The sequence below is a fragment of the Coptis chinensis genome, chromosome 7, assembly GCF_015680905.1.
Source record: "Coptis chinensis isolate HL-2020 chromosome 7, ASM1568090v1, whole genome shotgun sequence".
NCBI classification, from domain to species: domain Eukaryota; kingdom Viridiplantae; phylum Streptophyta; class Magnoliopsida; order Ranunculales; family Ranunculaceae; genus Coptis; species Coptis chinensis.
The window spans coordinates 7,323,504-7,335,480 of record NC_141462.1 but is presented as its reverse complement, the minus strand read 5'-3'; the positions used below and the strand labels follow the sequence as shown (position 1 = coordinate 7,335,480).

Here is an 11,977-nt window from a genome sequence, read left to right as displayed (position 1 = left end):
AAATACATCGAGAATTTTGATATGCCATTTTAGCAAACACGGAAAGGAAAAGGCCACCACTGCGAAGAAATTTATCATGTTTACAACGCAGCTTCTGAAACTCGGACCATCCAAAGAATGCGTGTAGGACAACAAGAAGCAGGCTACGGAGAGACAAGCAGAGAGGAGATAAAACTCCACTCTATGGTCATCTCTTTTTTATTTCTGCGGCTCCTCTCTAGCTGCTAGCTCTAACTAGAAATGAGATGCATCAATTGAAATGGTGAAACTCGACTAAACAACCTATTTGCAACATTTTAAGCAAACTGAGAAGAGCTGTGTATGACAAAAACCTAATGGATCAATCTTACATTCCACATGAAGTGGAACTCCACTCTATGCTCTTCCCTTTTTTGTTTCCGCGGCACCTGCTAGTTTTCTCATTAACTGGCACAACAAGAAAGGTAATGCATCACTAGAAATGGTGAAACTCATACTAACCAACAACCTATTCGCAACATGTGAAACAAACTAGCAACCTGTGTATGACCAAAACCTCATGGATCTTGCATGTCAACTAAACTACAGACACCACATGGGAAATTCCCTTTTTCTTCTATGGCCCCGTTTGTCTAAATACACAGCTCTCAATTTTTGTCAGCTTGCAGTCCTCAAGTACAAAGTTAATACTTATAAAGTCATGGATTAGAATCTAACCCAGGTTAATACTCATTATCCACTTAAGTACATTGTTATCCAGAAAACCTTGCCCCAAATTAAGGAAACTGTATAGTATTTGAAGGGCAAAATACAGAAATAGTTTCAACAGCCAGAACTACAAAACCAAAATAAAACTGCAGTCTTCCAGAAATTTAACATTGAAAACTAAAAGATCTTCACAGCAAAATCTTTGGGCCGCTCTTCATCAAATTAAATGCAGTAGGCTCATGCAACAGAAATCCACTTCAATAACAGTCCGAGAAGATGCCTGTGTACAAAAAGATCACCACCGAATCACTTACATCAAACACTGAAATCTTTGGCAAGACTACCACATTGCAAAACTTGTAGAAGATACCACAATATGATAGTGTGATATCACTATCAAAGGTAAAACTAATAAATTCTCTAACTACCAAGTGAAAAGCATTAACGACTTGCATCAATTCCTAGTATGAATAGAGTTTTGTGGTTTATTGAAAATTAAGGCAAGAGACAGTAAAAAAAAATGTCCAAGAGGAACCATCCTGTACATGTTTCTTATCAATGGGATAACATCGAAAAGTCATTCACTATTGGAAGAGAGGCTACCATCACGGTTCACAGATCACTTATTCACATCCCTAGTATGCCATACATTAGAAATTCATAAAAGCTTCGGGACTTCGAGGAAATAAGTAAACATCGACCTTTTTGAAACAAATAGGGATACCTTTCATGCTTGGATAGATAAGAATCTCACAGCGGAATTTAGAGACACTAAAGACAGGCAGCATTGAGTTTCTCATTCTCAGCTAATTAGACATCTCTATTAGTCATCTTGAACAACACCATTATTACAACGAGCAATTTTTGTAATCTTAAAACACAAAAGCATGTAAGCAACCGTGATGCAGTCCTGGTGATCTTAACAAACAGAAGTGGGCAAGGTATGACCATATGAACCAATTTTGTAGTTAAATTAGCAAAACTCGTGCACACCTTATATGTAAATAGAAAGCAAAGGTTCCTACTCTCCCCAAAAATCTAAGATCTAACAGCTTAAATAAAAGGAAATCTGCATTATTCTCACAACGGTCCGAAAAATTGCAATTATCCAACAAGTCTCCATCTAACCAGGGTAAACAATAACTTCTTAAGCAAAGAGTGATAACTATTCAATTTTTGGTATCCAACATATGCTAATTCTTCAAGACTATCAATGCCAAAGAAAAACAGTAAGCAATCAAATATTTCTACAACAGACCTAATCACAATTACCTATGAGCGAATCAAGCCAAAGAAAACTCTAATTTGACTACCAAGATATGACAATTGTTAGTTGTTAGCAACTCAGCAAAGAAAAACAGTCGGCCTCTAGTAAAAATAAATAATGAACTCACACACAATCAACTGCTTCTAAAGCTAAATGCAAAGCTTTCTGGAAGATTAAGTCACCTGCTAGAATTAAAACTTTTATATGAAAGGTGTTAAATAAGATTTTACCTACCAAACAATTTATGTATGATGGACAGATTCGCAACCAGCTGTAATTGTCTCATTTTCGCTGCTTAGCCAAGGCCAGCTGTTGCTTAAATGTGTTCGATGATGTTCCCTATATCGACTATAATGTTGCTTAGCAGGACGTAGGAAAACTAAATTCACTTGGTAATAATCTACGAATGGCAGTCATAAACAAGCAGAACTGTTTTAACCAAATTAGACCACTCCGCAGCCTACAAGGAGGGAACTAATAAGGAAAAGACTTGAAAGACATGGGGAAGCAGACAAGTGACCTGCAGGCTACAGCTAAATGTCAAAACAGTAGAGCAAACATCCTTAACAACTGAAAAAGACATAAAAAAGAGCACATTCCCATACTGCTGATGACCGACGCCACAGATCCTTGGTTGAGGACCTCTTCGATTTTCTGGAAGTTTGTCTTGAAAATTGCAATACAACTAATACTACCAAATTCCATGTGGCAACTTTTCAAGATGCTAGCATAGAAACAAGAACAAATGGTACAAAAGATGCTCTCCAACGTTTCAAGTCATAATATATTCAAATCACCTGATGCTACCAATCATATATCTCTGTTGTTTGACACGGGTTGTTCTCTACGGTTATTATGTGTCCTCAGAAATGAAGCAGCAGCAGCATACTGCATGTGACCTTTCTCTTAGGCTTTACATATGAACCATGCATCTGTGATTTGAGATGGGATATTTATTGTAAGTATTGTGTTTCTTCAGAAATGAAGAAGATGCAATCCATTGAGTACGATCATTCCTTTAGGCTCTACCAAGAGAACAAAAAGTTAAAGCTTGATGTAGAATGTCAGAGAAAGGAACTTGAGGAACGAGCTAGAGATCTGGAAGGCGCCGAGCACAAATCTACCTAGAGATGCATAATGCAACTTTTGCAAAAGGAAAAGTGGATGCGTATGCACTATTTTTACTTTGTTGTGTAGATTAACTGGGAATTTATGTTATCCCATCAAACTGAGACTATAGTATATTTAGAGATTAGTTTACCTTCTAAATGTCATTAATGGTTAAGTATTTGTGAGGAAATAATAGATGACCAACAACAAGCCCAGCATACTAGTTTGGACTTTACAGGACGTACTGAAGTGAGAAAGCAAGCACAATAGTCAGCTGATGTCCTTTTATTAGTGCAAGACCATTAAAGCATGGAAACAGCAAGATCGAGTCTGTCATTAGGCTGCTACTTTCATCTGATGTACAAAAAGTTTGTGGTAAAGATATGATGGGTACGAAGTATCAGACTCACTGACGCTCTAAACCTGATGAAAGAAATGTGTTGACACTTTTTTTCATATGGATCAACAACCATGTCCAGCACAGCATTTAAGTGTGCGTTGCAATCAGTCTTATATCAAAGATCTTGTCAGGTGTTTTCTAGGAGTGCAAATTTTTAAAAATGTGCCTAGTCAAATTTTATGGCAGTTAGACACTTAACTAGTTAGAGAGTATCACAAGTTGCAAGGCCCTTCACATACTTGATTTACATGCTATTTACTATGACATTCACAGAGAAAGTAAATCGGACTCTGAACAAAAAATAATCTATATGTCCAACTTTGAACTTCAGGCATTGACTACTTCCTCTCGATTCTTATTTTCATTGTTAATATATATATATATTTTTTATAGAAAATAACTTGCTGTTTTATTGTATATATTTTCTAATGCAAACAATGCTTCAATGGTTGAAATTTTAATAACTATCAATATTTTTTATATCGTCACTGGTGTAGGAATGACCTGAAATATGGACAGGACACGCTAAAAGTTTTCTTCACATCTTGAAGAGGACAACTAGTAACCCATAGTCCTAACATCACAATTACCCAAGTGTGAATCAAGCCAAAGCAAACTCTAATTTGACTACCAATTTTATAGCTAAAATATGACAATCGTTAACAGCTAGCAGTTCAGCAAAAAAAAACAGTAACCATCCAATAAACATAAAACCAAAAAGCAAGAGACATCTAGACAATGTAGCAAGCACATACAAGTCATCACTGCTGCTGATGTTGTTGCTGCTGCTGATTAGGTGGTGGAGGTGGCATACCAGGACGGAACACCGGAATCCCCTGACCAGGTGGAGGAGGCATCCCAGGCCTAGGTGGCTGCTGACCCTGCATACCTGGCCTAGGCGGAGGAGGTGGTCCTCTCATCATCTGCTGAGGTGGAGGCATAGGCCGTTGTCCAAACTGGGGTGGCGGCATCTGAAAAGGCCCAGGAGGTCCACCAGGTCGAAACATAGGCGGTGGGGGTCCTCTTCCCATCTGCTGTGGCTGTTGTCCAGGATAGCCAGGTGGCATTTGTCCAGGAGGAGGTCGGGGATAATTCATCGGTGGGGCAGTCATATTGGGTATAGGTGGCCTAGATATTTGAGGCTGCATCATACCAGGAGCAGGTCCACCTATACCTCTAACGGGACCAGATAAACCAGGTTGAGCTTGAACTAAAGGAGCAGTAGGAATACCTCTACCGGCAGCACGACCCGAACCCGGTCCAGTCATAGCACCCCCTGCACCGACCGCTTTGGCCCTAGATTCTTCAGGAGGTGGTGGGCCTTCAACAGTCATGGAAACAACTTCTTCCCCACGAAGTAGAACGAGACCTAGAGTCCTTCTATCTTCTCTTTCCTCGTTTTTCTTCCCTTTTGCTGGTGGGAGTTTGCGAAACTCTTCACAGTCACCGAGAACTAAGTTCATGTGTCGGTCAAATGCCATGAATTTACCGATAAGTTGACGTCCGTCTTGGATTGTTACTCGCATTCTGTAGTTTATGTATTGGAGCATCTTTGAACTCTTTGACATCGACATGCTTGCTCTGTCGATTTGAGGACAAACCAAAAAATAAAAATTAGGGCTTTTGGAGGGGAGATCTAGGGTTTTCAGAGGTTTTACTCTCCCTATACGGTCGTCGTATGTCATTGGGGGTTTATTTATAGAAATGGGTAATGGGCTTGGGCTTGATGAAGATGTATCTTTACTCTATAGCAAGGTGTAAGACAAGTTGGACTTCCCCGGGTAAGAGATTGATACTGCAGATATTAAAGGACTTCCTCAGGTAGAGGGTAGAGTACAACGACAGATCCGATCAAAATCTTAGACTCATATAACATAGCAGTGTCATCACAAGTGCAAAATCCTTCTCTATACTCGCTCTAAACAATATTGAACAGTTAAACAACTACAAGAACGGGAAAAACAAATTACAGTATTTCTGTGTAATTGAATGCAAAATACATGTACAACATTTCATATGGGTCCACCTCTACGCCATCCTTGTCAGTGAGTAAGTCTCCAAAAAGCATACACTAAGATGATAGTCACGGCCATGCCTGTGTATGCAACCCACTTGTCAACACGATGCCGCCTTTCAATAAGTTTCAAGACAGAGTTTGAGAGCCCAATCGTGTTAAGGGTGTCCAGCGCTTTACGTTGTGCCCTCTGCACAGAAAACGATAATTGATTAAACAAGAAATCCATAGACGCTGATGCTGAATTACCAATTGTGGAAACAGTGAAAAACCCAGAGCTGAAAGAGGATAACCGCACAAAACGATATAGATGACAAGTCAAACCCAAAGATTTCTATCAAAGTACTAAGAAGCAGGCAACTGTTACTGAAATACTATATAGATTTCCCAAACATAACTAATTAAAAAACGAGCTATTACGTGTGCGACCTCACCATTGAGTAAGAACCACTATACAATAAAGATATCACACCACAAAAGGTGCAATCATATAGCTCACAGTACGATAACAATGATCCATGTCAAGAACAGCCAATCAATCAAGAACCTCTTTAGTACAAAACTAAAAAAATCGAAAGCATATTATGGTTTTGTTTGTGTGTGAGCTTAAACATCATATTTTCATGTCTTAACGATCAAAATAAGTTGTTAAGGTAGCATGCAATTCTTTAACAACTTAGCCTCACATCAGTACCAATTGGTCCATTAACTCAGTCTTCAAGCATAATTCAAGCTCTAATAAGGAAATTAGCTAAACAGCAAATACAGTCATGCATGTGATTCTAATTTAAATGAGTTGTTTCGGTTAATGACAGTCACAGGGGAGACCAAAAAGCAAAGCGAAGGGATAATAAATACATGTACCCTAGAGATATAATTAAATCATCTCAGCCTCTTTTGTTATCTGTAAAAAAAAAACTCTCAATTAATCATGTAGTAGTACATACTTTCAACACTTCCCGCTGTCCAGCATATTTGGAAAGAATAGCAACGCCAGTATCAAGAGCTTCCTCCAGCATTTTAGGCGAAGTTCTGGCGCCCGATTGCATAGCTTGTGCTTCATCGTCGAATATTCTCAAGACATGAGAAGACTCTCCATTCTGAAATTACAAGAATATGACAAATGTTTTAAAATCCCAATGCAAATTTTGAAAAGGAAAATGTGTAAAATGAACAAGAAGAATAATAGGCCTCTTAGACAAGTTTCATTCCCATGAGTAAAGATAGATGAAACAGCAATACACTATTCTAGGTAGTATCGAGGACAATAAGAAAGTGTTGAAGGAAATGGACCACATACAACTCTTTCAAGTAGTTCTGCCCTTTGCCTAGCTTCCATCATTCGTTTGTTATTGCGCTCTGTATAATTCTCTAAGCTTTTCTTCAATTGTTCGACGTCTTGAGCTACATTTTCTATTTTCCTGAAAACAGTAATCACAAAGAGAAAAGGTAAATACACTATAAATTTGCAGAAGTTGTGCGTCAAAAAGATTACCCTTGTGGAGATCTTAATTGGTCATGAGATCCTTCACAAATTAACACTACCAAAGGCCAATGGAGGACTTTTATTGGGAGAGAGGAGAGGACAGATGGCTACTTGGTTAGATTTAAAAAGGGTTATGACCAAGTCAACTGCGGTTTAATGACTTGGAACAGTGGTGTCCCTCCTAAAGTGCAGTTCTTCTTTTGGTGTTTACTACAAGGAAATTTTTTGACAACGGATCAACTGCATGCACGAGGTAAAGATGTGGCAGCAGAGTGTGTGCTTTGCACTCAAGCTGATGAAACTGCAGACCACCTTATGTTACACTGCAGTTTCAGTAAAGAGGTGTGGCAAACCATCCTACACCCGGTGGGAATCGATATCAACCAGGCTATCCGCCCTCATTCAGTAGCTTCCTGTCTCCATAGCTGGTTGTCGAATTCTACAGTCTATGGGAAATGCATTGGGCTTTTAGTCCCTTATGCAACGGGGTGGTCTATGTGGAAAACAAGGAACGATGCTATTGACTCCCCACTCCTCCCCTTTCATTCAATTCCTTTGATCGACAGTATAAGTGATTGGTTCATCTTGCTCGCCCGCCTACCTAAGATAGGCATAGGCTTAAAAGAGATGTGAGGTGCAATAGCACGGTACTAGAGGCAAGGAGGAACCATTGAAAGGAAGGAATGGAGGAGAGAACAACCTATTGTTGAGGAACTTGAGAATGAGATCTTTGGTTCTTCTCCGGGGTCATTGGATAGGGTGAAAGGCTAGCTTCTGAATCACTGGTTCCTGGAACAGATGCCGCTGCATCTGGTTCCGGTGCCATAGATGTTCATAGTCCGGGCACTTTGGATGGCAATCAGAGAAATCCTAGTTATTCACGGTGTTAGGGAGTGGATGTAGATGGGTCAGTAGTTCCCCTTCGAAGGTCCCTTTGAAGGTCTTAGTTCCTGTTCCGGGTGAGGGATTCGGTCTACGGGAAATAGAAGGCCTGGTGATATGGCTTCTCTGGTAGCTGGCAATGGGTGCTACAAATGAAGCAAGCAAATGGTCTGATCTCATTCGTATGGTTCGAAATAGAGCTATATAGGTATATAGGCAGGTTCAGCTGGTTCATAAGCCCTTTAAAAGCTTCACCATCCATCGCTAAGGAATTACATAACCTAAACTATTAGGCATGGTCGGTCAAAGCTTCATAATTGCTTCTTCCTCATATGAGGGAATACCTGTCTTGGAGTGGGATCTGGCTTAATCCTTAAGTGGATACAACACAAGTAGTCCAATTCCCAGAAGGCACACCAAGGAAACCAAGCTAGGTTGGTTGTAGAACATGCCAATTCTATCGAGCTATCTCAAGACAGGTAGCTAGGGCATGTAGCCTGGTCATAGATCAGATTGAAGCAAGTGGATTTCTAGGTTTTCCATACCTTAAGCGGCTGGCAGGTCTCTCTTAGATATTGATTCTGACCTTTAGTGAGAGTGACTCCTTTTGTAAACTTCATTCTTATCTAAACCTCATTTCTACAACTGCACTTTCGCTCGTTAAAACTTTTAGGTTCCGTGTAGTCAGGGGTAGGGTTTGTTTACAGCCCTGGGCGGCACCCAAGAACTACTGGGCTGGGCTCTTCCTTTCCCTTTTATTCCGGCATAGAGAAGTGGGTAAAAAGAAAGAGGGACGAGTAAGCAAGTGAAGGACCAATCCTTTTCGCGCCTGTACTGTTGTGAGACTGGTACTTGGCGGCTCACGGGCAACATATAGACTAAGGTTGCCCATCGCTCTCTCGCTCTTTTTGAAGGCCCTTTCTATTCTCTTTCGTCTATGATTCCTCCATAAGAACACTGAACACCCAGCCATGAGAGCAGCTCTCTCCCAGCCCACACCATAGTGTGGAATCTAGATCGTTTTGTTTTATCTAGCACAATTTCTTTTAGATATAAAGGTGTTCTGACTCTATTGGATTAAGTCATAACCTACGCCTTCTGCTAGTATCCTACTATGGAGAGACTAAGCTCTATTTCAGAGATTGGACTCTCTTACTGTGATTGGCCCCTACTATTAAGAAGTTGTTCCCAAGCCAGATTCCCTTTTGCTCGTATCACTCGCCCTCGAGCCGTGGAATCGCATTGATTAGGTTACATGGTTCGAGCAATCTGCAGGAAGTTTCTTTTTACTTTATTTTAGTCTTTGACCATTTATATTAAAGTAAGACGGATAGGGCATATTTTACTAGGAAGGAAGCAAGCAAGTGTTCCAAACATCCATACCAGCATCTATTGAAGCCACAATTCGTAATATTAAAGTGAACTTGTGGCTTTGGACATCGATGCTTTCGGAGAGAAGGGGCTACTCTTTTAGGAATTTGATGTTAGAGTGGGGATCCGTTATTTCAGGTGTAACTCTGCTAGTTTCTTTCACTGTTTTGTCTGTTTTTCTTCAACACCTCCTTGTATTGGTGAGTCTTTACTCTCTTTTTTTTTCTTTCTTTCTTCTCATGAATAAGATGCCAATTTATCAAAAAACTGGCTTATGGTTGGACCTGTTATGGGAGTGTGTAACTAATACTACATCCCCATACTTACTAATGGCAAGCCCAAAATTTTCTTCAATCCCATTCATGGTCTCCATCAAGGACTCAAGGAGACCCACTCTCTCCCTACCTCTTTATTCTTGGCATGGAATACTTCACCTTTATATTCCAACATCATGCCTTGAATACCTGTGCCATCAGTATATAATTTTATAATCCAGTATTAAATTTAGTGGCCTCAGCTAAATTTAGAATTCGAATGAGGTTGACCTCAGATCTAGGTGGAAACACAAAACAACCACCTCTTTCCCACTAAAGTATGATCAGTATAACCTTATCAACACACTTACAGTTCATAACTAACTGATTACGCTTATGAACTTGACAAAAAAGACCATTGAATGAGAAATTGAAAAAACTCTATAATTAGAATACAAACGTGAAATCAACAAAATGGTATATAACTACTGAAAAATAGGGGAACCTTCTAATTTTCTCCACATGGCTTGGGAAATGTCACATTGGTTATGGAGCTTTTCCAGGTGTAGACCTAAACTCATTCATCTTTCCCTTCAAGGACAATCAATTGAATAGAAGATGCTATCTCTGCTGGGTAACTTGTAGGGTGAGAATTGAGAAGTAGCTTGGTTGTTGTGGTGTACTATTTTGTTCTAATAAAAGGTACTTCATACTAAAACCTACTTTTCGATTGGATTAGTATAGAACTATACTTAAGTCTATGAAGGCTTGAAAAAATTTCAACAAAATTTCAACAGAGGACAGAAATTAATCAATTATGGATAACCGACACCCAATTTTCTACAAGAGAGAATGAGCTGTTATAACCCATGAAAAAGGCATTGTCACCTATGTTCTTCACCGTTATCTATCTTGTATGCCCATCTGTTTCATCTAGCTTCTACCATGTAAATTCAGTAGTTCTATTTCTTCAGCATGGTTTCTATGCTGACAAGTACATCCATTGTTTTGATGAGCAGCATCATTCTCAAGCTCGCCCATAGTCATCGAGAGCAGTTCACTTTGTTTGTTAGAAGGCATTAATATAAAGTTATTTGTTTTCTAGAGAAATAGTTATAGAAGTTTTGAAATGACCGTTCGCCTAAGCAAATACATGCAGAATCTTAATGATATGATTAATAAACTAGATAACAAAACAAGAACCTCTATCTTCTAAGGTATCATTTGTTTTTCATCTGATTACAGAGCAATACACAATCAAAACTCCAAACAGAAATCATACATGAAAACCACAGAATTACCTGTTCCATAAATCGCGTTGAGGTTTGGAAGGGATAGATCGAGAGAGACGTTCCATGTCAGCACAAAGAGATCGAATCTGATCAATGTCTTTATTAATTGAGTAAGAAAGTTCAGGTGTTGAGGGTGCAGATGTAAATTCCAATTGTTCTAATTTCTCTATTCCACTTCTCACTCGTATTTTTAATCTTTGTGAATTTTGATATATTTCAGATAACGTCGTTCCTCCTCCTCCTCCTTCCATCATCGCTGCCATGTTTTTTTTGCTCTTTCACTTTTTTTCAAGAAGAAATAACACTAATCCAATTAGAGTACGCCACGCTGCAGTTGGAACTCCTTTGTTTTTTACACCCATGTGTCCCCATCCTATCAACTCAATCCAACGGCTGTGTTTTATTGAAAATTAATCACCCAAATGTTTCTACACTAATATCATTTATTTTGTGTTTAAAATTTTATACGGTTTATATTATGGTATAGAGTTTTTAAGGACACTAGCAAGATGCACGTGCTATGCACGCGATGTTAAACAAAACTTGCCGAAAAGTGTAAACATAATTTTACTTCGCCATTTTTTATTAATTTTCAAATTGGGGTTTTTGGAAGCAGCAAATTTTGAGAGAAAGCACACAATTTTTTTTATAGGAGAGTGTGTACGTACGTGTATTGTGTCTTGAACTCACAATAATTAGACCATGGATTATTCAATGGAAATTGGAAGATCGTCTTTCTATCACCTAATTAAACGGAAAACCTGATTCTACTCGTGTTGTGACAATATATGAAGCTTCAGGATCTCTCGATTCACAGCATGCTAATTGTTTTAGATGAAGGATAGTGAATAAAAAACAGTTATAGATGAAGTATGAATGAGTTTTACTGATGAGTACCTGAATAAATATTCATACCTGTGGTTGGTCGTGTAGCGCAGAGGCCCCACTCTCCAGTTGAGGTGTGCTAACTCTCTCCCACCGATGGGGGGACTTCAGACTGAGAGTTCACAAATGCGTTATTGTTTTCAATAAGTTCTCCCCGTTATGTTGTCTTTCCATGTGAGTTTTAATAGCATAAGGGAAACCTCTTCCAATAGACGATCTTTTGTTGGTGCAAGAGAAACCGGTTGAGGTCCAAGACAATCGAATCGGGTACACTTTCATCTCTAGTTTGAACCGCGACTCAAACGGTGATACCCTTGCGAAGGCATCAA

The 11,977-nt window shown here is 39.2% G+C and overlaps 1 protein-coding gene across 2 annotated transcripts; it reads right to left on the bottom strand.

Annotated features, from left to right (window-relative positions):
- Positions 1–666: 666 nt before the first annotated feature.
- On the bottom strand, positions 667–11,219 carry LOC147485661 (membrin-11-like). Of its 2 annotated transcripts, XM_086569809.1 has the most exons (5): positions 10,773–11,219; positions 6,779–6,899; positions 6,426–6,578; positions 4,220–5,668; positions 667–967 (listed from the first exon to the last, which is right to left on the bottom strand). In XM_086569809.1, the coding sequence occupies exons 1-4, from the start codon at positions 11,024–11,026 to the stop codon at positions 5,507–5,509; spliced, it is 690 nt and encodes a 229-aa protein (XP_086425935.1). In that variant the 5' UTR covers positions 11,027–11,219; the 3' UTR covers positions 667–967; positions 4,220–5,506. The 2 variants fall into 2 exon arrangements, with proteins under 2 accessions (XP_086425935.1, XP_086425933.1); XM_086569807.1 differs by lacking the exons at positions 6,426–6,578; positions 6,779–6,899; positions 10,773–11,219 and having other exon boundaries at positions 4,220–5,144.
- Between the last annotated feature and the right edge of the window lie 758 nt (positions 11,220–11,977).